The sequence below is a fragment of the Carassius auratus genome, unplaced genomic scaffold (genome assembly GCF_003368295.1).
Source record: "Carassius auratus strain Wakin unplaced genomic scaffold, ASM336829v1 scaf_tig00216162, whole genome shotgun sequence".
In the NCBI taxonomy this organism is placed as follows: Eukaryota; Metazoa; Chordata; class Actinopteri; order Cypriniformes; family Cyprinidae; genus Carassius; species Carassius auratus.
In genome coordinates, this window is record NW_020528435.1 from 84,606 (window position 1) to 109,826 (window position 25,221).

General features: G+C 38.7%; 2 protein-coding genes and 1 pseudogene across 3 annotated transcripts; 1 reads left to right on the top strand and 2 right to left on the bottom strand.

Moving 5' to 3' along the window:
- LOC113097258 (chloride transport protein 6-like) overlaps nucleotides 1-1,714 on the bottom strand; it is a 19,744-nt pseudogene extending 18,030 nt beyond the window's left edge.
- On the top strand, nucleotides 1,685-14,732 carry LOC113097248 (methylenetetrahydrofolate reductase-like). Its single transcript, XM_026262465.1, has 12 exons — nucleotides 1,685-1,815; nucleotides 2,978-3,221; nucleotides 4,245-4,483; nucleotides 4,695-4,805; nucleotides 5,012-5,205; nucleotides 8,899-9,149; nucleotides 10,109-10,243; nucleotides 10,325-10,505; nucleotides 11,325-11,507; nucleotides 12,764-12,865; nucleotides 12,961-13,080; nucleotides 13,172-14,732. The coding sequence occupies exons 2-12, from the start codon at nucleotides 2,983-2,985 to the stop codon at nucleotides 13,373-13,375; spliced, it is 1,959 nt and encodes a 652-aa protein (XP_026118250.1). The 5' UTR covers nucleotides 1,685-1,815; nucleotides 2,978-2,982; the 3' UTR covers nucleotides 13,376-14,732.
- Nucleotides 14,733-15,621: 889 nt separating this feature from the next.
- Nucleotides 15,622-25,095, bottom strand: LOC113097249 (uncharacterized). Of its 2 annotated transcripts, XR_003288811.1 has the most exons (10): nucleotides 22,320-25,095; nucleotides 21,242-21,370; nucleotides 20,977-21,126; nucleotides 20,708-20,881; nucleotides 20,058-20,155; nucleotides 19,015-19,989; nucleotides 18,592-18,700; nucleotides 18,332-18,512; nucleotides 17,024-17,134; nucleotides 15,622-16,220 (listed from the first exon to the last, which is right to left on the bottom strand). XR_003288811.1 is itself a non-coding variant. In XM_026262466.1 (6 exons), the coding sequence occupies exons 1-6, from the start codon at nucleotides 22,488-22,490 to the stop codon at nucleotides 19,899-19,901; spliced, it is 813 nt and encodes a 270-aa protein (XP_026118251.1). In that variant the 5' UTR covers nucleotides 22,491-25,095; the 3' UTR covers nucleotides 18,945-19,898. The 2 variants fall into 2 exon arrangements, 1 of the variants encoding a protein (XP_026118251.1); XM_026262466.1 differs by lacking the exons at nucleotides 15,622-16,220; nucleotides 17,024-17,134; nucleotides 18,332-18,512; nucleotides 18,592-18,700 and having other exon boundaries at nucleotides 18,945-19,989.
- Between the last annotated feature and the right edge of the window lie 126 nt (nucleotides 25,096-25,221).

The window sequence follows — 25,221 nt, forward strand, 5'->3', positions numbered from 1 at the left end:
GATTCAGAAACAGTTAGACTTTCATGTCCAAAGATAAAGCTCATGAATCCAGTAGCTTGTTGAACAGCAGACTGAGAGGTTTGATCACTAGACTAATTGTTAACGTTACACTTGATTCACGTCGGACTGTTTACAATGCATCTGGGTGACGGACAACAGATGTTTACAGCGTCAGAATGAACTCAAAAGGCGCTGGTGCGCAGATGATCACATGACCAGCGCACAGGCCAACGGAAGTACTCAAGCGCGCTGCAGATGCGCAGCTTTAACGCATAATCTGTATAAAAACTGAATAAAAGACTGTATGAAAACATATAACAGTATTTACGCAATCCACTTATCTATAATATATAGACAGTGCTGGGTAGATTACTTATGACTTGTAGTCTGTTATTGTTTACAAATTATATGACAACTGTAGTCAGAAATGTAATTTATATTACTAATTGTAGGTCATGTATTCTGACTACCTCGGGATAACTTTGAGATATTTTGTGACTTAAATTTTTACATTTGAAATATTTCATTTGTTTAGCTGCATGCCAGTGTGAGCATTAACCAATATCAGAGAACTGTAAACATCCAAATGTGTCATTAAATAATTGAAACATTAACTTTAAACCTCAGTGGGGACTTCAAGTAAATACTTTAGGTCAAAGGGATTTGCAGTTATCTGCATCACATGAAGAATATTAATAAACATGAAAACAGCAATGACATGGATAAGGTCTTCCGAGTTTAAGATATTTTTTCTCAGTTATACATCAGAAGTATTTAGTAAATTGTGTAATTGTTCATAGTGGTATAAAAGACTTAGAGGTGAATCAGAAACATGCATTGAAAATTAATTTGCATGAAATTTACATGGCCTTTCTATATTGTAAATATTTAAAGCTGAATGAAATGACACAAAGTACACTTTTTAAGGAAATATAAAATAAAATGAGAGAGAGAGAGAGAGCATCTCTGTGCCATTTATATTCCCATGCAGCAGAATCCCCTCATCATGATGAGGAATACCTGAACATCATCCACACAGAGATCAGCCGTTTCCAGGCCCAGGGAAAAGTGCAGCTGTGCAGAGACTTCAACACAAGAACTGGAACTGAACCCGATAACAGAGATCCAAAGGACAATGAATATATCTTTGGCCAAAACTCCAAAGAAGTTATAATATCCCATTCTATTACTGTGATGTCATTCAGCTATTATTATTTTTATTATTATTATTTATCTATTTGTACATGGATACTAAGCTTTGGCAATATTGTATCATTTACAGTCATGCCAACAAAGACATTTTGAATTGAATTGAATTTTAACTATAACATATAGACACTGACCACTTATCTTTAATTCACAGATCATAAAATATAATATTTAGGTGAGGGAAGCCCGTTTCCGCCACATACGAAATATCAACGCTTAAGTAAATTATTTTTATGATAAAGAAAAGTCAACTTTATGAGATAAACGGACGAAACTGTTACATAATTTATAATTATGACACAAAAAGGAATTTTTTTTCTGTGTTGACGTGCGCGTATCTGCGCGAGTAGTATATTTAATTATTAATGAGCACATGTGGTGGGTTTGCATCATAAGTGATGACAGACGCTGCATCCAATGGGATGGTCGTATGGTCGATAGTGGGCGTGTCCCAAGCGAAGGGGGCGTGGTCTGTCGATCACACGCCAGCCTGTTTGTCGTCCATGCTGTTCTTGCACACGCTGTTTAGCAAGAGCTCAAGTACAGCGCCGCCCTGGGACTGCACTCTCCCCTCATAACTCCTGGAGGATTGGGAAAAGGTTGAAGGTAATTTTTTTTTTTTTTTTACTATTAAACAGGGTCAGCATGAGTGTTTTGGTTTCGGTTCGGTTAATTAAAGGGACCGCTGCTGTCACGCGGAACCACATGTCTTGGTCGAGCTATGAACAACATCGCAAGATGCATAAATCAATCCTAAAGCGATGCATCATGTCATATCAACTGTTTGTTGCTTGCATTGAGTGTCAGTTAAAAAATTGTGTCTTTCAAAAGCAACATCCTTTTAAATGAATTAACGGGTCTTCCTTATACGTGAAGACTCACAAGTCTTCGTGCATTCAGCAAATAGGATAGTCATGAGAATAAGAATAACACGTATTATTCATAGAACACTCTATAATAATAGTTACTCTATTATGCTTTTTAACGTTTGCATGTATTTACTTTTATGAGACGTGCATGTTCGGTATTAATTAATAAACTAATACTAAAATGCTAAATATGTTGGTATAAACCACGTGAATATGCCATAAAAGTGTCATCATCAAATTAAATAAAGACTTCATCGTAATATTGACTTTGATGAAGTACCGTTAGAGGTAAGGGGACAATCAGTACTTATTATTTTAACTGTCAGTAATAAATGTTCAAGTAGTATACTTTACATTAAAAGTTTCAGTGGAACATTATAATGTGTTAGATGCTGTTTACTAAAGTATATTAATCATCTTATGTCTCCAATCACATATGTTGCTGAAATAATAATTTGACATGATTTATAGATTCAAATGTTATGTGTGCAGTATCAGAACATACTGTACTCTGGATACTATATCCCACAATGCAGTGGGACACACACGAATGGTTTGGAAGTCATTACATCTGCACTTTTTTAACACATCACTCTGTTGACCTTTTATAGTGTCAGACTGCCAAATTTTAAGACGTTTTTACATAAAGTTGAACTAAAAATGCAAAATAATAGTTTTTATATGCAGGATAATAGCTGGATTCACACTTATGAGGGGAATAATGTTTAATACTGTTTTTAATCTAAAATCGTGAACACCATTTTACTTACTACATTTTAAAAATAGATAAATACAAGCATAATAAGTGGTAAACTATTATTACATTTTGAACATAGGCAGTGTCATTAATGTCTAGAGATTGGAGACATTAAAAAAAGTGAGCGTTTCTCTGTGCACAGGAAACATGGTGAACCAAAGAGCTGATGTAGGATGGCAGTCCTCTAAGAGCGACTCCAGCGGGGTCAGTAACAGCGGAGAGAGCTCCAAAGAGAGCTCCAGGTGCTCGACCCCGGTACTGGACACCGACCGCACCGACCGGCTGCGGGACAAGATGAAGCGGCGGATCGAGTCTGGGGACCACTGGTTCTCCCTGGAGTTCTTCCCACCTCGCACAGCGTCTGGAGCCGTCAATCTGATCTCCAGGTACGTATGTTATCTAAATATATATATATATTTCACCCAAGATTCACCAAGAGATTATTTATATATTTTACATACAAATAGGGAGCCTGATAAAAATGCAAATTTCAAAGGAAAAAGGTTTTTGCATCTAAACATTCGTATAATTTGCATTGGATACAGTATTAAAAAAAAAAAACAAACAAAGAAAAAAGGGTCACTGGAGGGTCACAGCACTGGCAAATTTAGCTTCAACCTTAACTAAATGCAACAGATCCAACTAATCAAGTCCTTCAGGTTTATTTAAAGGCTACAGGTTTGGTTTTGGAGCAGGTTGGCCCTCCAGGAGCTGTTCTGGGTTGTTTATCATGGGTGAAACCAAAAGTGAAAGACAGGGTCTGTCGAGCGTTAGGATTGATTGTGTCCAAACGAAACAGAAGTACTGCAGCAAACATTAACCCTGATGACACTCATTTCCTCAAAAACCAACCACAGACAATTTCCCAAAGCTGACATCCATGAAGCGCTGTATTGCTAAGACTTTAATTTCAGACATCGTTGATGAAATGCAAAAAAGATGGTGTCATGACCCTAAAACACGGAGAGTTGGAGACCAAAATCTGCCCTGTCCAGATAAATCGTCTCTCATCGTGTCCCTGGTTAGTCTCTGCTCTGCGTGTGCGCGGTCATGTGATCTGGAGGAGGCGTGGCTTTGGCGAGTGATTTGCAGGGAGGGTGAGGTCTTATGCTTTCAAAGCTAGCTTGCTGTTGCTAGCCTCTCCGAAATCACACTACCCTACATTTTAAAGTTGTATGAATCTATTCTTCAGAGGCCTGAAGCTGGATTAAAGGCAGATGGTGGTAAAATGCCTTAAAAAAATAACATTGCCTATTTCCCAGGTGTTCACATTATATTTTGTCCAACCCCTATATATTTATTTTGCCTTGACGCATTTGAAATTCAGGTGAATTCTCATTACCATCGTGCAGACATGAAAGAATTTTTGGTTTTTAGAGTGAATGGTCTTTTTGTTCTCTATGTGTTAGATTTGACCGAATGGGTTCTGGAGGTCCGCTCTTCATTGACGTCACTTGGCATCCGGCTGGAGATCCGGGCTCTGATAAAGAAACGTCCTCTATGATAATAGCAAGCACAGCGGTCAATTACTGCGGCCTGGAGAGCGTCCTGCATTTGACATGCTGCAATCAGACAAAGGAGAAAATAACAGCCCATTTAAATAAAGCCAAGCGGCTCGGCCTCAAGAATATCATGGCCCTGAGAGGAGGTATGAACAGTGACTGATCTGACTGTTACTTTGGTCCAAAAAAAACACGGTTTTCCAAAAACAAATAAGGTCTATTTCAGACCCTTTGAAGGCGGCATCCTAATAGTCATGGATCCTCATTATAATCAGCATTTCTCAAGTTAATCTGCCATCGTGCATCTACAGCTTTTGGAGCAGTTATGCATCACGAGCGCATCTGATTTCTCTGCAGATCCTGTTGGGGAAGATTGGGTGGAGGAAGATGGCGGTTTCAACTATGCTACAGATCTAGTCAAGCACATTCGCTGCGAATTCGATGACTACTTTGATATCTGTGTCGCAGGTAAGCATAAAAAAAACAAGCAGTTATTGGTGTTTGCTAAGCTAAATATCACTATTGCCATTGCTTTTACCTTGCGGATGATAAAGTTGCCAAAAAAAAAAAAAATCACATAGTTTTACACTGAAGTTGGATCCATTTGTTCATACTCATTTGTGCATGCAGCTCTAAACTTCATCAGCTCAAAGCCGTTACAAATGTAATGATAGGTTACCCGACGGGGCACCCAGAGGCAGAGAGCTATGACGATGACCTCAGGCACCTGAAGGAGAAGGTGGATGCTGGTGCACACTTCATCGTCACCCAGCTCTTCTTCAGGGCAGAGACCTTCCTCAGATTCGTCAAAGACTGCCGGGCCATTGGCATCACCTGCCCCATTCTCCCAGGAATCTTCCCCATCCAGGTACATCAACAGAATCTGACCAGTGATGGGGAAGTCATCCAGTTATCTCGTCTTCAACCAAACACTCATTGCAAAAGACCAATTAAGGGCCACTCTTAATGCACCTTATCAAACAGCGTAATTGGTTGTCTTGGAATATATGCAATGGTGTGATGAATGTATTTATTGCCCTACATTTCAGTACAACTAAAAAAAGTTAATACAGATTAGTGTTTTAAGATAATACTACTGGTTATCTAATACAAACTATTGGTTATCTACAAGCCAGCACCATTGATTTTATCCCGTATGTTGTGTTTTGGTCAGTTTGACCTGGAGAGGATTTTATTTTACCTGTAAATGATTCATTTTTGACCCTGAACAAAACTTAGGTAAGGGATTTTCAATACAGCACAAGAGTTAACGTACTCTACCTAACTCTTTTCACTCCTAAAGGGATACTGTAGTGCATGTAGTACTGTAGTTCATTTGTATGTTGAGGTGTGTTCATGACATGTTGTACCTAAGATCTCAGACTTAGACCGTACAATCTGACTTCTCCAATGTCATGCGGAAAACCGAAAATGGCTGCTTCAGGAGTAAAATGTAGTTAAAGCTAGGCTAGGCGATTTCAGAGAGTCTAGCAATAGCAAGCTAGCTTTGAAAGCATAAGATCCCACCCTCCTGCAGATCACTCTCCAAGGACACGCCTCCTCTAAATCACATGACCAGAGACTAACCAGTGACGGCGTTGGTGGACGACTGAATGCAGTACTGTCAGATTAGCTCATGTCTCATTCACCGGTGAGAAAACATTTCAGTACAAAGCGCGTAATTTTACAATAATACTGTCTTCAATTCTCACCCGGTGTGCAATAGCGCAATGAACGTGCTGACGACGGATCATGTCTGTTCGCAGGTATGCAAATACATACAATGATAGGCAGTAAGGATGGCCTATCGTAGCCCTCGGACCGAGAAATATGATTGGACAAACATTTTATGGTCCTACACCTTCCACAGGCGATAAATTACACATGAATACATTTAGAGCACTTAATAGTGGTTGTTTTTGATCAACAACCAAAATGGTTTTGAATCAAATCATCTAGTGGATAGTTGGAACTATTGCAAAATAACAGTCCTACCCTGTCCTTAAGCTCTTATTTTGCAATATTTTGTTTAATAATTTTTAATAATTGAGGTTAGCATTTTGAAAATGCAAGAATGATCTGATAATATACGAAAGATATGCAAAACAGTTTAATGTAGCTAGTAATTATCTAATACCCCACTAAACAAACTATACATTTACTAATAAAGGAGTTGCTATTGAATTTGCCGATTTTGCTGTTGATTACTCTTGTTATACATATTTAAAGGCGTCATGTATTGAGAAATCAACTTTTACTTGAGCTTACTAAAATAATATCCTGTAAGTTTCAGAACTTAAAACGTCCTTGTTACTGAAACAAAAGCTTTTATTTACACCAGGCCCAGCGAACGCCAGATGCTCGAATGTGCCTGTAGGTTAAACTCCGCCTCCACAGAAGAATTGTAATGCCTTAAAGGGTTAGTTCACCCAAAAATCATAATTATGTAATTAATAACTCACCCTCATGTCGTTCCAAACATGTAAGACCTCCGTTTATCTTCGGGACACAGTTTAAGATATTTTAGATTTAGTCCGAGAGCTCTCAGTCCCTCCATTGAAGCTGTGTGTACGGTATACTGTCCATGTCCAGAAAGGTAAGAAAAACATCATCAAAGTAGTCCACGTGACATCAGAGGCTCAGTTAGAATTTGTTGAAGAATCGAAAATAAATTTTGGTCCAAAAATAGCAAAAACTACGACTTTATTCAGCATTGTCTTCTTATCCGTGTCTGTTCTGAGAGAGTTCAAAACAAAGCAGTTCGCGAACGAATCATTCGATGTAACCGGATCTTTTTGAAGCAGTTCGCCAAATCAAACTGAATCGTTTTAAACGGTTTGCGTCTCCAATCCGCATAAATCCACAAATGACTTAAGCTGTTAACTTGTTTAATGTGGCTGACACTCCCTCTGAGTTCAAACAAACCAATATCCCAGAGTAATTCATTTATTCAAACAGTATCTGACTGAACTGCTGTGAAGAGAGAACTGAAGATGAACACCGAGCCGAGCCAGTTAACGAGCAAAACATTGACTCGTTCTTAAGTCAAGAACCAATTGCATCGGTGTTCGGATCACCAGTAGTTCTTTCGGACAGTTCGATTCAATAAACCGGTTGAAGAAAACGGTTCACCGGTTCTTTTGCGCTCGGCGTAATGGCGTAATTTGCGATGATTGCCCTTGATTCAAGCCTTTGGTTTACCCGCGCTCATAACACTAGCACAGAATCAGTTCAGTTCAGACGCTCTGTGTGTCGGTTTGCTTCACGCTAAATCACACATGTGCAGTATCATCAGCTGCTCGGTTCACGAATCGGACGCGTCTGACAGAAACGGTTCTTGACTCGTGAACGAGTCATTATCTGGCTCGGCTCGGTGTTCATCTTCAGTTCTCTCTTCACAGCAGTTCAGTCAATGTACTGTTTGAGTAAATGAATTACTCCGGGATATTGGTTTGTTTGAACCCAGAGGGAGTGTCAGCCACATTAAAAAAGTTAACATCTTAAGTCATTTGTGGATTAATGCGTATTAGAGACTCGAACGATTCAGTTTGATTTGGTGAACTGGTTCAAGAAGATCCGGTTACATCGAGTGATTCGTTCGCGAACCGGATATCACAAACTGCTTTGTTTTGAACTCTCACACAACAGACATGGAAGAGAAGACAATGCTGAATAAAACCATAGTTTTTGCTATTTTTGGACCAAAATGTATTTTCTCTGCTTCAAAATATTCTAACCGTCCCTCTGATGTCACATGGACTACTTTGATGATGTTTTTCTTACCTTTCTGGACATGGACAGTAGACCGTACACACAGCTTCAATGGAGAGACTGAGAGCTCTCAGACTAAATCTAAAATATCTTAAACTGTGTCCCGAAGATGAACAGGGTCTGTTTCCCGAGGTCGAGTTATAAATGACATTCCTTTGTAAACAAATACACCAGTCAACGCTGGATTTGAAGAGAGACTGAGATTTAAAAGCAAAACTGTGCGTCTATACTGGATTCGACAGGAATGGTGCAGCACACTTGTGTAAATAAAAAAATATATATTTTAACCTTGTAACCTGGTCAGATATTTCCTGATTATGTGTACATGTCTAAAGTCAAAGAAGGCTCCAACAATGAAGGACATAGCTTGTCAAACAGACAAACAGAAAGTTAGCTTACGATGCAAAACTGTTATCCAATCACAGCAGTGGCCGTTTACTTCCAAGTTTTCAATGCAGCAAGCCCATTAAAAACCCAGAGTTTCTCGAGCCGGACTCAAAACCAGGATAGAAAATAGCCTATTATTCTTGATTTTGATGTTTTTGAATGTAAAACCATGCAAACGTCATAAGTGGACCTCGTAAAACAGTATAAATTAATAACAAAAGCCAGTTCATGACCCCTTTAATATGGCATTGAGTATGTGAGTACAACATCAGGGGTGTCATCTAGTAATCACGACATGGCATAAACGCAGCATTGTTCCAAACCTGTATGCTTTTCTTTCTTTCCTGGAACATTTTCTTCCTTGGGTCAGTCTTGATAGTTTGAATTTCCTCCGTTTGCGCAGGGCTATCACTCTCTGCGTCAGCTGGTCAAACTCTCCAAACTGGAAGTGCCGGAGGAGATCATGCAGGTGATTGAGCCCATCAAGGATAATGACGCCGCCATTCGCAGCTACGGCATCCATCAGGCGGTGGAGATGTGTAAGGTCCTTCTGGCCAGCGGAGAGGTGCCAGGCCTGCACTTCTACACGCTCAACAGAGAGGTGGCCACCATAGAAGTGCTCCGACAGCTGGGCTTATGGGCCGAGGATCCACGGTGAGTGACTCCCTTCTGTGAGTCTAACAGGAAATCCATTGACTACATCCTGCTGCACACTGGGGGGGGGGCTCAAGTTCTGTATTGCTTTTTTATAATAAGGCTTTATGATGAATGGGAAAGAATCATGGAATCCAGACATAAAAACTGAATTATTGTATAACATGGAATTTGACAATTTTTTGGATGAATAAACCATTTTTTTTTTTCTCATCTATTATTATCTCACAAAAATACATAACTTCAGTTAATTAGATATGCTTTTTGATTACAAAATTATTTAACCATTTGAACAGAATCCAGAAAAATTACAAATGAAAAAAAAAGCAGAATCCAAAAAAAATAAATGGAAGGAATTTGAAAAAAGGCGTAATATTTGCAGTATGTGTGTTTATATATATATATATATATATATATATATATATATATATATATATATATATATATATATATATACACATAATATAAATACACGGTACACACATATTATGTCAGCAAAAACTTTTATTTTCGATGTGATTATTTGTTTGACTGAACTAATATATCTATCACAATATTTTAATTTTTTTTGGTCAAATAATGTAGTTTATTAGTCTAACTGTACATTATATTGTTGGTTGTAGGTGGTAATGTGCAGTCACTCCAGATATTTGTTATTTTACAACAATTAATCACCCTCTCCCAAATTGTCATTATTATAATGCAAAAAAGGGAGAAAAGGTCATTATTTTGAGTTATAGGACTTTTATTATTCATATACTCATTTATTTAGTAAAAATTAAATGTAATATATATATTTTAATATTTTAATATTTTAACTAGTAAAAAATAAATAAGTTACACAATTTTCTTTCAGCGAAACGTATACGATTCAGATTTATTTGGGCTATAATATGGCCTGGGATTGTTTTTGACAGGTTTGGTGAGATTTATTTTTGTGTTAATCTGGTTCCCTTTAGACGTCCCCTGCCCTGGGCCGTCAGCGCTCATCCGAAGCGTAAGGTAGAAGACGTCAGGCCAATCTTCTGGGCTTCCCGACCCAAAAGCTACATCTACAGAACGCAAGACTGGGATGATTTCCCCAACGGAAGATGGTACACACACACTGAAATGTTTCTGAGTTTTATGTTTAAGTGGTTACAGAAAAGTGACTTCTGGTGTTGTCATCTTGTCAGGGGTAACTCCTCGTCTCCAGCCTTTGGCGAACTGACAGACTACTATCTGTTCTACCTGAAGAGCAAGTCTCCCAAAGAGGCCCTCCTGCAGATGTGGGGTGACGAACTCATGAACGAGGGGAGTGTGTATGAAGTCTTCACCAACTACATCACTGGCCAAACCAACCCCAGTGGACACAAGGTAGAGCTAACACAAGGACTGACACACGGAGAGATGCACAAATACAGAGCACCGCGTGAACCACATGAGTCAAGACGAGGAAGAACTCACTGTATGAAGCGGTGTTGTTTGGAACAACACTAAGGATTTTAATTATTTGTGGTTGTCAAACGATGTCACAACATTTTGCACATTATTATTGAATTCAGCTGATGTGCAGAGGTCTGATTATCATTGATATGATGTGCCGAGTCTTTCAACTAGGATAAAAAGAGTGTTTTTGAACCAAATCAACTACTCGGTACGAAAGAGGATCAGGGCCAAGCAATAGTAAAAATAAAACCATCTCGAGATTAAAGTCATTATAATTTGAGACTAAATTCGAATGTAATGAAAAATATCTAGAATAAAATCGCTGTGTATTTTTGTTCTCGCAACAATAGTTATTCTCAAAATTGAATTAAACATTTTCTTTCTAAAATTTTCTTTAAATTTTACTTGTTTTCTCAAAATTTAATGAGTTTATTCTCTCGACACATCGACTTTATTCTCGAAGCCTAATGATTTAATTCTCAACATTTATTTCGACATTTTTCGTGAAATTGAATGAGTTTCATCTCGCATTACAACGACTTTAATCTTGAGATGGTTTTATTGTTTATTGCTTGGCCTTAATCTTCTTCCATAACCCTGCCTTTAATATATAAAACACTTTTTATAAATAAATTGACTGACCAATGATTTACAATTTCGGTGATCTAATATTTTGATCATACTGCCCCATTCATGTCGACAGTATTTGTATGTGTCTCTATAAACAGTACTGTCTGCTTCCCGTAGGTCATGTGTCTGCCGTGGAACGACGATCCTCTGGCTCCGGAGACCAATCTGCTGAAGGACGAGCTGGAGAAGGTGAACCGCAGGGGCGTTCTCACCATTAACTCTCAGCCCAACATTAACGGCAAACCCTCGTCCGACCCCATCGTTGGCTGGGGTCCTGCGGGGGGATACGTCTTTCAGAAGGTCAGCTACAGCGCTAGAAGAATAGCTCACTCAGAAATGAAAATCCAGGCCTATTTTATTCCATACGATGTAAAATAAGATGTTTCCGAGAAAGAGCGAACGCGACTTGTGTGTGTGTCGTATTCTGAAGTCTTCTGATCGTTTTGTGCGAGGAACAAACTGAAACATAGGCACGTTTCATTGTAATCACTGTTTCATGGTCATATCTAGTGTTGTGTACTTCGGTACTTTTTTAGTACCGGTGGTACCGAGGTCCCGGTCAACCCGGTTCTTGACGCATACATCGCTATGATTTCCGCGAAGCAGAAAACGCGGACATAATCTCAAAATCCAGTCATGAAAATGGAACTTACATTTTAATATGGACAGGCACGGAATTTGTCAAAGTTAGCATAAATTAATCAAATCAAATCTCTGTATGGACCAGTCTCTGTAACTGTTAAGCCGCAAAGTTGGTTGAAATATTAATCCTGCATGTTCTGCGCGTCTCTGTGTGAATTATTGAATGGCAGAGACGTGCGGGTTTGTTTACTACATAGACTGAAGCGCTTCACAAGCATTTTACCGTTTCATTTGAGTAACACCAGTGTCAAAATAAAAGTAGCCCGTCAAAATAAAAGTTAATTTTAACATAAAGGCATTGTGCTAGAAATATTACTATTATTTAGTAGAATGTATGCGATACTGCTACTACTGTTTTATTTTTTAAAGAAATTAATTGCACAATATTTCTTCAAAGTTTACATTTTAATAGAAAATCCCCTTTATTTATCAAAAAAAAAAAAATTACATTTAAGACAAATTTATAAAAATAAAAAAAAAAGAATTTTTTTTTAACATAATTGTAAATAAGTATAAAGAATGGCATTGGTTTTATTTTTAGTGATAAAAAGGTGTTTTTTCTTTTTTGAATTATAATTTTTTTGAGTTTTGCTTTGGTACCGAAATTGTTAACGAGAACCCTGGATTTTCACTGGTATCGGTACCGAATACTGAAATTTTGGTACCGTGACAACACTAGTCATATCGTTAACTAAAAATACAACTAAAACCATAAAAATGGTCTTGTTACTTGAAATAAACATCAACTGAAATAAAATCAAGTTTTAATTACGTTGGTTTGTTTAAGGAATCGAATAGCTAGTCATTGGTGGTTTTATTTAGTGGTCCATTATCTTTCAGGTTTATTTGAGATTGGCTTACTTTTGGAGATGGTTCCTTCAGCTTCTTTGTTTTTGACCTCTTGAATTCAACAGGCTTACCTGGAGTTTTTCACGTCCAGCGAAAATGTCACTGCGCTTCTGCAGGTGCTGAAGAAGTATGAGCCTCGCGTGAACTACCATATAGTCAACGTTCAGGTGAAACAGCAGCGCTCCCTACAACAACCATGAAAGAACATCCAGTTTTGAACCATTTTAAAAAAATATATATATATATATTATCTTCTTTTTAGGGCAAGAATATTACGAATGCCCATGAAATGCAGCCCAACGCTGTGACATGGGGCATATTCCCAGGCAGAGAGATCATTCAGCCCACCGTCGTGGATCCAGTCAGCTTTATGTCCTGGAAGGTGATGCTTTTTCCACCATTAGGTCTTGGCGTTCACTCACTGTTATTATCTCAGTGATGAACGAGACCATCATGTCTGTCTGTTCCCACAGGACGAGGCGTTTGCGCTGTGGATTGAACAGTGGGCGAAGCTGTACGAGGACGAGTCGCCCTCACGCATGATCATTCAGTACATCCACGACAACTACTTCCTGGTCAACCTGGTGGACAACGACTTCCCGCTGGACAGCTGCCTGTGGCAGGTGATTGAAGACATGTTCACGCTCCTGGACGCCCCTCCTGGAAGTCCGTCGTAGCCTCACACAGAGCTGCGCTGCTACTGAGACGTCTGGACGCACATCCTGAAGACTTTACTGTGTCAGAGCTTAATACGTCATCACTGCTAATGCATAGGGAGACATTATACAAATGTAGCACTTCAGAAGATGATTTGCCTTAATCTTTAAAGGGATTTATGTTTGCAGTTTTGGGTGCCTTTTTCTTATATTTTTATTCTACATTTTTAACTATTTATAGACAGTATTTTTGATATTGCGTGTTCAATATATGTCAAACATGTGGACACAAAATACAGTATATAGCCACTGTAGAGATGAATCTTAACATGTCACATACAGTGTCAAACAGGTCTATGCAAAATCAAGAAAATAAAAAAAGTTACAATTTTGTTTAAAGGGCTAGTTCACCCAGAAATGAAAACATAACTCGTTTATTCATCCTTGTTTTTTTTTTTGTTTTTTTTTGATGCATTGAAATTTTTAAGCTTCCAAAGTACATTGTAGACATTGTAGCAGACAAAAGGAGCAATCCAAATGTGCTGAAGAGACATGATCGCTTTATTATGATGAACAGATTTAATTTACGACTAATTTACATTGATCAATGCACATCAAATATGGTAAACGGAGGCCCAAACATGCATGTTTAATGTGCAAAAACATGTCTCACACAAATACATTTGCGCCTCTGCATGAACCAATGAGGTTCGTTCCTGCACGTTTCCAGCAAGTATGGTGTATGTGCTCCACGTATGTGCGTTTCTCTATGCTTACATATGAATAAAAGCCTAAATCAAGTCCACTCATCATATTAAAAGATGCATAGTAAGATGAATTAAAAACGCTTGATTCATTAAGCTTATTTTTCGCAATATGAAAATATGGTTTCACGTGTGTAGAGGGGCAAAAATGCACAAGTTTTATGGCGAGTAAACACTAATGATTCATTTTTGGGTGAACTATCCCTTTAAAGATTTTAAAACATTTCTCATTTTCCTGACACTAAAGACATGTTCACTCTAAATTCACATTGCCTGAATGCATCTGGATGTTTTACTTTTGACGATCATTACTGTGGTTAAAAACAACTACGATGACAGAGAAATAATTTCTCATTTGAGTTCTGTAGAACGTCTCGTGTTACAGGAATGAGAATTGGGAGTGAACGTGTTTGTTTAGTTTGTCTAGTCATGTGTGAATGCTAGAGGAGTATCTAGTTTGTGACGGTTGTGATTTGTGATTACTGTTGTAATGTGGTGCCATTATGGATGTAAACGTTGATTTTTTTTTTTTTTTTTGAGTGGTTTGTTCATTTTTGTTTTTGCTGGCAATATAAAGCTCAATAAACATAGGCTCCTCCGACTGTGCGAACATGTCCACGTTTGACACAATCTTTGGATTATTTGTTTGCTTGAGATTCACATGACATTTATATTTGGAGTTCACCTACATCTCAGAGTCCATGCCTCTGTTGATAACGGTGAAGGATTGGTGCGCTGCCATCAGCAGATGTTACGTGAAACCAGAAGTTACTTCAGCAGCTGCACACATTCGGTCCACGTGGGTCGTCTCTTATCTCACGTCACGCCAAACATCATATGTGTTGGAAGTCAGCCAACGCTATGAACTTGACCTCGTTTTTGCTTGAACACATATGTAATCGTGATTACTTAAACATGGTCATTATTGGTTATTATTACATCTCTGGGTGGTTTTTAAGCTCTTTGCATGTTTTTGCTCTTAAAACTAAAGAGCATTATACAATTAATAAGTGTCATTAATACTTACAATGGTTTTTTTTTTTTTTGGTTTTTTACATCTTGTTATCTTGCCTGGAAAAACTGGGTTATTTTTAAACCGATTGCCAGGTGTGTAAATAAATATAGGACAATAAATTTACCTATAAAGCAAAGTGTAAAAATAAAGTGTTCTTGTTACAGTGTCCTTGTCAGTACAGTTAAGTACTGAGTTATATTAATAATAATATGTACTTACTACAGGGTTAGGGATTGGCTAACTGTTAATTGGTTGTAATTATGCATAATTTACTGTTATTGCTATGGTAAGAACATGCAAGGACAAAAAAAAAAAGTGTTTGCCAATTATTTTAGTCTAATTATACTCAGCTTTAAAATATGTAAAAGGATTGAAATATCTTGATAGAACAATAATAATAAAACTTTATTAGCAAACTGAAAAAGCTGATTTTCATTCATCTAAAAGCATAGAAAATACTTCTATTCCTTCTATAAAAATATGTAAAAAAAAAATGTACAAAAGTGGTATGGAAAATATTCTAAACCAAAACTTATATTGTACATAAAAAATGCTTAGTACCTCTGCAAGCTAAGTGCATACTAATAAAACACTGAACACACTCTTGGTTCTTCCAGTTGTCGTTGCACATGAGAGGAGGAGTCAGTATCCCGACACACACTCATACTGAACTCACTATAGGGCCGTTACATAAGTCAACCCTCTGAACCGCCGGCATATCTCATTCTTCTGGAGATATTTATCCACACCTGTGCACTAATATCAGAGTTAGGTGGACCAACCAGTCAAAATGACAAAGATATCAGTCTCACCTGAAATCAATCACAATTTAGCTCGGACTAGCTGCACGTGTTCATATTTGGCCCTACACACTGTTCATCTAATGCAAACAGTGTTAAACCAACATTGAAAAACATTCCAGAGTGGACGGTAGGGAGTGTTTGTAATGTGTTGTTGTACTCCTGTTGAATAGACAGGGTAAATGGGTGTGTGTGAGTTTCTGCAGTCTGATATGATCTTCACTCATCTGAACTGGTTAGGACTCAGAGTCTGTCCTGTGGGCAAGCTGCCACCACACCTGCAACACCTGCCAAAAAAAAAGAAACATTATTATCATCTGTACACAACTGTTGTGGGGTCAATCTTTGGGAATGGTGCCACTTGTGCCATGTGACTCATATATTTAACACAAAGCTGAACTTATTATTTTCAAATGGTTGTTTTTCATCAACCAGTTTATATGCCCCCATTCATCACATTGCATTCTAATGGTTTTACCAAATGTTACTATAGTTGAAATAAAACGTGTTTTCACTTGCCTATGTAGTTTTATCAAAAATGCGCGTGCACTTCCTGTTCCTGAACTAAATGTAATCTCTAAATCAAACACCTAATTTCGTTTTATTTGCAATTAACCATAAATGTTTTATCTTAAATATATATATTAAATGCAACATCTACATCTTTATAAGTATTATACAATTACTTATAAAGATGTAGTCGACAAGCATTTACAGTAAATTAAAATATACTTTAATGTTTAACATTATTGCAACGTGATTTTTTTAAAGAGTTGTTTAGAAACAGCAGATGCCAAGTCTGTGTTTGTCCAGTGAAGAACTGTTGACACGGGTTCAATTTCGACTGAGGGTAACCCCCCGAAACCTCTAGAGCACCACTAGGCTGGTTTTGGCCGTGATTGGGCTGGTTTTAAGAAGTGTATGCTCCTGATAAGACAGTGTGAACAATGAAGGCGAAAGTCAATGTTTATGTGTTTACTGGTCTGATTAAGCACAGACCAGATTACCGTGACCCCTAATAGATATTAGAGATATAAGTGCACGGTGACCCTGTCTATCTTGTGCTAGTGGTGGCCTGTGTCTGATTCACCTGAGATAACGGCGTGGTGTTAACGGCGGCTGCGTGATCAGCAGATACTCTGTTCCTGATGTGTCTCTTTCTCCAGGTGAGCCAGGCTCTCTGCAGCACACAGCGCTCATACTGCTCCAGAAAGACAAGGATAAGGTTAAGAACTCGCTGTTACCGTAATCAAATCATGGTATAGCTGTCAGCACCATGTTGGGAGGTTGCTTACATATTCTGGCTGCTTTCTTGCCGGGGTTTGTGTGCCATTTGTGTGCCATCTGCTCTTATCATCTGATCGTGGTTGTATCTCTCTATTAGTTTTATTGGATCTTAGTGCTGCGTTTGACACAATTGACCACAACATTCTTTTGCATAGACTTGGAACACTTTGTTGGCATTAATGGAAGTGCATTAGCATGGTTTAAATCCTACTTATATGACCACCATCAGTTCGCAGCAGTGAATGAAGATGTATCGTATCGATCACAAGTGCAGTATGAAGTACCTCAAGGCTCAGTACTAGGGCCGCTACTCTTCACGCTTTATATGTTACCCTTGGGAGATATCATCAGGAAACATGGTGTTAGCTTTCACTGTTATGCTGATGATACTCAGCTCTATATTTCCTCGCAGCCCGGTGAAACACACCAATTTGAAAAACTAATGGAATGCATAGTCGATATAAAAAAAACTGGGTGACGAGTAATTTGATGGTTGATAGACAGACAGACAGACAGACAGACAGACAGATAGATAGATAGATAGATAGATAGATAGATAGATAGATAGATAGATAGATAGATAGATAGATAGATAGTCAGATATATAGACAGACAGCAGATAGACAGATGGACAGAGAGACAGACAGCAGACAGCAGACAGACAGACAGCAGAAAGACAGATGGACAGATGGACAGATGGACAGAAAGACAGACAGCAGACAGTAGAAAGACAGATGGACAGATGGACAGATGGACAGAAAGACAGACAGCAGACAGCAGACAGATAGACAGATAGACAGATAGATAGATACATAGATTTTGTTTTATGGAGCCAACCTGCTAAATTACAGCAGAGATCAGTATTCATGTCATGTGTCTGTGCTGTGGTTCTGCAGCCTGTAGAGGGCAGTGCAGTGCTGCTCTCTGTGTGTCAACACACATCTGCAAACTATTCTTGTCATATTGTAATACAGCAAATTTCTTAACAATTACTCACCTTAATAGCAGACAATTGTACAATCAAATCAGTCCCTTACTGTGTTAACAATACCACAATATTAGCAGTATTGTGGAGCTTTAAAGACCTAAAGGCTTGACCTGAGTCTTGTACCTGTGGCGCAGCGGTGGACATCAGTGGATCTGAGCAGGACGAGACAGAGGAGGACGGATGAAGATGAGCCAGTCTGTCTGTGAAGAGCAGAACTCGCTCAGAGAAAGCAGCCTGAGTGTGTCTGTCCCACTCCAGAAGAACAGCCCGCTGAACAGCTCGATCATGAGCGGATCTGTGAGATCTCAATGAGAAATGAGCAAAGACCTGACGCAGAGAGAAATATCATTGCTAAGAAAGAGAGGAAGAGGAGGTCATCATACTTAGCCAGCCGGTGTTTCTCTAATATCTCTGTCCACTTCTGAAGAGTGTTGTGGAGCAGGAGCCTGGCAGATAGTCCTTCTGCTGAAATACCTGTTCTCCATTTCAGCACTTCCATCAAGACAGACAGATGGATAATAATCAGAGATATTTCATACTGGAACGATTGTCCTCACATGGATCATGTGACACTGAAGACTGGAGTGATGACGCTTTGCAGCATAAAAATCACATTTTAAAATATGTTCAAACAGAAAGGAGTTATTTTGAATTGTATTGATGATTCACAATATTAGCGTTTTACCATATTTGGTAAATATTTCTTTTATATAGATTTATATAGGTAACTGATGTTGAACGGTCTTGTGTATCACAGTTAGTGTTGAAAGCAAATACAGTAAATCACACTCATGAAGGGATGTCACCTGTGTGTCTCTGTCTTGAATGAAACTGCTGGATGAGGAAATGCTTGAGAAGAGCATGCAGCTGTCGAGATCTGCTCCAGTGCCGAAAGCACGTCTTGAGTGCCAGCACCTTTCTCTGATGACAGTAACACAGAAGTAATGCACTGCGCTGAACCAGGGCGCTCCACGCTGACAAACACCTGACAAAACATGCTGGCATAAATAGTGCACAACGGCTCAACTTCAAATCTTTGCTTCATATCAAGTGCTCTGATGCAAGAAGGATGCATCAGCTGTTATTAATGTAACACTTTAGAGGCACGTAAGAACAAGGCAAGATTTTATAAAAGCATTGCTGATTCTTCATTACAGCAATCGATCAATACATCTTAAGGCTCGGATTTTGGATCAGTTAACAGTTCAAGGTTTTCATAAAAACAAGACTGAATAATAATTTTAATGACTGGAAATGTAACGTATAACTGTGTGTTTTCCATGCAACTGTTAACTATGGAAGCCCGTTTCTGCCACTGAATAAAAAATTAAATAAATAAAATGTTTGTGACTTTTTATCTCACAATTTTTTCTAACAGTGTAAAACACACTGGACCTATTACAATGTGGCTAAGTATGGTGACCCATACTCAGAATTAGTGCTCTGCATTTATACCATCCTAAGTGCCCACACACACAGTTTTTAAACACACACACCCGGAGAAGAGAGTACTTTTTTTTGTATAAATGCCAGTATCTGAATATCTTGTCTGAGTGTAACAGTCACATGAAAGCACAGGAACACAAGCTGACTTACCAGGAGAGTTGAGCTCTGTGATTTCTCCCGTATTCTCCTTAACTCCTTCCTTACCCGAGCACTTTGACACCAAACTGCAAACGCAGCCTGCATTCTACCCTTGTCCTGCAGGAGGCGGACTCTCTCCAGACATCTCCTGGTGTCCTGCTTCCTGTCCGAGACATCTCTCCACTTCCTGAAGGCTGCTGCACAGATTTGGACAGTCTGTCACCTCAGCAGACTCAGTGCTGTCAGTGTCAGGCAGCTCACCCACCTGCTAACGTCCATCTGGAAAGCATCCATCGTGCTCTGCTGCTCAATCGTGTTAGCTTGTTCTTCTGAACGCAGGAGTACCAGGAGAGCAGGGAGCGTCTGTACAGAGAAGTGTACAGGAAACAAATACTGTGGTAGCAAGTTTGCACTGCGTTCTACTGGAAAACTCCAGTTTACTTTAACACCTTCAGCTCAAAACATGATTTGTGAACCGCTTGTCTGTACTGAAGTCACCTCCACGATCTCAGGGTGCTCTGGGGGGGTTTCTATAGACTTATGCAGTATAGGGTATTCTGGACATGCTCTCAGAGGAAAAGAGGTACAAGCTTTCACTGGGGCGTACAATTTTTTTTCACTTTAGTACATTTTATGTACTAATATGTACCTTTAAGTTACCAATATGGACTCTTTAGGTACAAAGGTGTGCCTTTTGGAAAGGCGCCCCAGTGACAACCGATGAGACTTTTTAAAATTATTTTTAACCGATGCAACTTATGTGTCTTTGTGCTTTTGTCTTGTTTTAGACTTTCAGTTTGTACTCCGCTTCCTGATTCATGTTGAGATAAACAATAAAGTTGACATCATCCATGAAAATCATCCGTACAGGAGACACAGATTGTGATGATGTGTGATACACAGATTGACTCTCACCGGCTCAAAACGAACCGTTTCTCTCTGTCGTTTTGACAGGTTTCTGCTCTTTTCTTCCAGAGATGGAAAGAGTGAAGAAGCTGGCTCCTCTGAATGGACTGAATCAACTTCTCCATCTTCATCTCTCTGTTCCTGATCTTCAAGCCCTTCCATGCTGATGATAACAAATGCATCCTAGAACGACAAAACGAAAGCACAAATCTCATATATAAGATGCCGTCAACGTTTGGGAGACTGGAAAACACTGCACTGAGTCAGTTTGTCTGCACCTGAACTGATGTGCGGACAGCTGTGTCCTCTGCCAGGTTGATGTCCACAGGGTCCAGGCTTTGCTCTGGAGTCTCCTGTCCCACCGAACACATGACCACCTCGAGCACACCTGCCTCCAGAGCAGCCAGTGCTTGTACAGTACACACAGACTGCCAGGACACAAAACATGCACAGCTATATTGAAACCGAAAGGAAAGTCGTGATTCATGTCCAGGACTGTGACTCAAGGATGTCTGGGAGAGGTAACCACAGGATGACTCTTACTGATGATGAATCACAGGAGGAACGTGTGGTCCTCAGGACTGAAGCACGGCTGGGAGGAACGAGTCGTTTTCTCAGAGCGGCTGTGTTGAATGTGTTTTCCAGGTGTTTGCTCTCATAGTGATTCTTCCACTGTAACACAATGATTGTATCGCCTTTAAGATGTGAAGCTGAAATGCTTCATTGTTCCTCCAATATTCAGATTAGTACACAACAAATCTATATTTTTTCTCTCTTGATTCTTTATTATCATCTATATTGAATATTTGGTTGCAGCCTTATGCTTATATTTGAAATCCTCTATATAGTTGAGTGAATTGGCAGCATATAGGTGAGCCTTGTAATAACTCAACATAGTTAAACAACTACAACATTTTAAAATGAGAGTTAAACCCTGTTTAAATGATTCAAGGTTTCATTTTACAGGATTTAAAGTTAACAAAGTGTAATACTGGACGTGAGCGGCGCAAATATCTATTAGATAACTCATTATAATCAGTGATGCTGTCTACACTGGATGCAATGTGCTTTCTGTTTATGATTTATTGACAAGTTTCAAATTGATTTTCAAAGGTGGCTTTGTCGCGTCCAGTGTAGACAACGTGTAGAGATGTCTTTAGCTTTTGGCAATGCAGCACATTATAATTTATATATATATATATATGCGAAGAAAAATAAGATATTATGTCTTGTTTACTGAAAAATAAATTAATAAATAATAAAAGTTAGTATTTGCTTAATTTTATATATACATATATCTGCCAATAGTGTAAGAAAAATGTACCTTTTAATATTTTATTTTAAAAAATTAATGTTTTACTTGTGTTAAGCAAAAACATTTTAACATTTTAACATTAAACATTTTTTCAAGACTTAATATCTTACTCCATATATATATATATATATATATATATATATATATATATATATATATATATATATATATATATATATATATATATATATATATATATATATATATATATTTTAGTGTCATGGGACGCAAATGGCCCTGTTTAGAATTAGGCAGATACAGTTCTCTCTATAGTTTGAGATTTGGGCAGTTGTGCACACTTCCCACCTGGTAAAAACTGTGAGAGAGCAGAAAAGCGCTTGTCCTCCTCTCCACTGCATCAGTTTGAGCACGACGCATGTAGATGGCCCGTCTCAGAGCGTACAGAGCTCTGCTCAGAGCCCGTCTCCGGTCATGACAGCAGGCTTGAGAGAGGAACCGGAGTCTACTGGTCCACATCCTCAGGCTGCGCAACCGCAGACGAAACCTGTACAGATCCTCACATCTGCGACCATTCAGGGCCCATTCTCTAGATCAGCAATCTCACTCTCAGTCCTAACACAGTACATGGGTTCTGAATGCTCTTAATTTACCTGTTACTCCGAGGCCAAAACTACAGGTACATGTCACAGCAAGCTAGATAATTATTGTGATAGCAGCTCTGTCAGAATAGTCAGAAACGCTTTCACAAGCACTGGCACTTGACACAGATCTTGTGTTTTCTTTACCTTTCTTCTCTTTTCTTTTCATCAGAGTCATCATAAGCCTCTGGTGCCACATCAAGCTTTTCAAATAAAAAGATCAAATAAAAAGAAATATGTTAAAAATGTGTTTTTGAAATTAAATGTAAATATATTATCCCTTCAAAACACCCTATTAAAACAAAACCTGGAGTGTGAAGAGGTTTCCTTATGGAAACAGATCCCGATGGGATCAAATAAGGATCTTCTAAAGGTGTGGTTGCATCTTGTGTATGGCGAAATTACTCTGAGAAAAAAAAAAGCAATCTTCTTGAAAGAAATCCATGCGATTAGGAAATCAGGTTCAGTGGAATCACATGCCTCTGTGGCGACATTTATGGAAAATGATTTGTTTTGCAACACTTTAGAAATGAAACATCCACTGAGTGCTGCTAAAGAACATCTGAAACAGACCAATGTACATTTGCCAACATTAAATGACTTTGGTTGTTGTATGTACTGTACGACTGTAGTTCAAAAATGAAATGTCCGGGGAGTGACATTTTGAAAATAACGCTACGCTAAAGCCTAAGTGTTAACAAAAACAAACGTGAGGTTTGCTCATTTGCTTAGGCATTTAAGATTGCTTCTCAAAGTCTTTCAGCTCTTTTATCTTTTATGCAAATGGGATTTTTTTTAAGGAAATTCCCTTGATTTGCTGTGTATAGAAACTCTAGGGTTGTAACTAGATCCCAGTCTTGTATTACAGCACTGAAACCGTTCACTTCTTCTATAGATGCATTGGCCGTCAGAGACAACAGGTTTAGTGCGAGAGGAAACCGCTGCGGTGGACACAGATAAGCTGATTGCACGTTCAGTTGTGTTGAAGTTTAGCATCTAGCAATGCAAGTTTGCAGACATCCAGGAGGACTCGAGAAGCTCATGAAAGGTAGAGGACGAAAGCCTTTCATCGTGTCTTTGAAAAGCGAGTGCATCCTTAAGGGGCTTATAAGCAATGTCTGCAGAATTAAGCTGAATGTCTTTCTTTGAAATTGCGGATAATGAGGAATCCTCAGTCAGATGCCTCTCTGGGGTTTTCCATTGCACACACGTGCGCTCGGCTGCTGTATTACCACATCTGAGGCCTGTAGCATCACTTGGTCTCGTATCTCTCTTGGCGTTTTGTGAGCCACTTGCAGTGTCTGGAGCCGAGTAAATGTTCTTGTTCCACATGATGTGGTGAGGAAGATCAAAAGTGCAGTCTGTCTGCTGAACGAAGGGCTCAGAAACACATGTGAGCACGCAGGGAAGTCTGCTCAGCGGGGGCTCTTCTATCAGGTTGTACTGTTTTTTTTTGGAGCATATAGAGGCTCATCTGTGTTTTCCAACAAGTAGTCATATTTTGCCGTCTCAATACAAACCTGCTCGGGTATCATTTAAAAAAAAAAAACAAGGTCTCATCCAGCTTAATGGAATATACAGGCATAACCATGCATCGATGATAATTAGGCTTCATCTGTACAGTATTCACTCACCTTCAGGAGCAGCATGTTATATTTGCTAATGCCTCTATTGTATCATCTTCAGTTAATGGTCTGTATGAAATGTGGACAAACCTTCCAACCGCAGAGCGCAGGTTGTGTGAGCTAAGAAGATTACCACCAGATTACTTTACTACCAACAGCTGGGAGGAGCCTTAAACTAGATCTCAGTCTAAGCTGACAGATATCATCTTTTAAAACTTCATAATAATAATCTGAAGAATACATGAGTAGTGTTTGCCCATGCAAAATACTCCACTACAATTTAAAGACCATCTTAATCAGGTTAGACACCCTTTTGAATTTAATGGGGACTAAAACCAGGCTAACAGTTTTTTCAGTGGCACACAGTGTCTAAAGATCCTAGTTCATGTCATTTTCACTACTCACTACTTTCAAAAAAGTTTTATGTAGTTCTTGTTCTTTTTTGTTCTTTCTTTCCAGAAAGATGTTTTATCAGCTGAACTATCAGTATGCTGTTAAACAACAGCTCGATCCACTGAATTGTACTTGTATCCTTCACAACCTTGTTTTCATCCGTTCATAAATGAAATATGGCGCTGCCCTGACTGAAGGCTGTGATGGTTACCAAGCCCAGACTATCCCAAAATTAATTGCGTGCTGCTGATGACAGAATTGATTTCATAAGACAAATGCCAGATTACACTTTTAAATGTTAGAATTCGATATCAAGTTAACCGGATAGCTAATAATTTTTTTAAAGCAGTTCAAATGCAGACATATCTTTCTGGGAAGCTATTTTCTAGATAGTTATAGTTGTTATGGACCTAGGTGAATATATACAGGCTGTGACCCATGTTTGTTTTAAGACAGCTGAATATGACTTTATACCTCACAATTTTCTCAATATTGAACAATTGTGAGTTTATATCTCGCAATTCTGACTTTTTTTCTCAAAATTGTAAGAAAAAAGTCTGAATTTCAGTTTTTATCTTACAATTATGACTT

Bases quoted from the DNA above. Each gene is read 5' to 3' on its own strand.
- LOC113097249 (XM_026262466.1), bottom strand. From the start codon at position 22,490: ATGTGGACCAGTAGACTCCGGTTCCTCTCTCAAGCCTGCTGTCATGAC. The intron at 21,371-22,319 runs GTGGGAAGTGTG...ATTGTGTTACAG, and splicing joins TCTCTCACAGTTTTTACCAG to TGGAAGAATCACTATGAGAG. The intron at 19,990-20,057 runs GTGGGTGAGCTG...AAATCTGTGCAG, and splicing joins TTCCAGATGGACGTTAGCAG to CAGCCTTCAGGAAGTGGAGA.
- LOC113097248 (XM_026262465.1), top strand. From the start codon at position 2,983: ATGGTGAACCAAAGAGCTGATGTAGGATGGCAGTCCTCTAAGAGCGAC. The intron at 11,508-12,763 runs GTCAGCTACAGC...TGAATTCAACAG, and splicing joins GGGGATACGTCTTTCAGAAG to GCTTACCTGGAGTTTTTCAC. The intron at 13,081-13,171 runs GTGATGCTTTTT...CTGTTCCCACAG, and splicing joins TCAGCTTTATGTCCTGGAAG to GACGAGGCGTTTGCGCTGTG.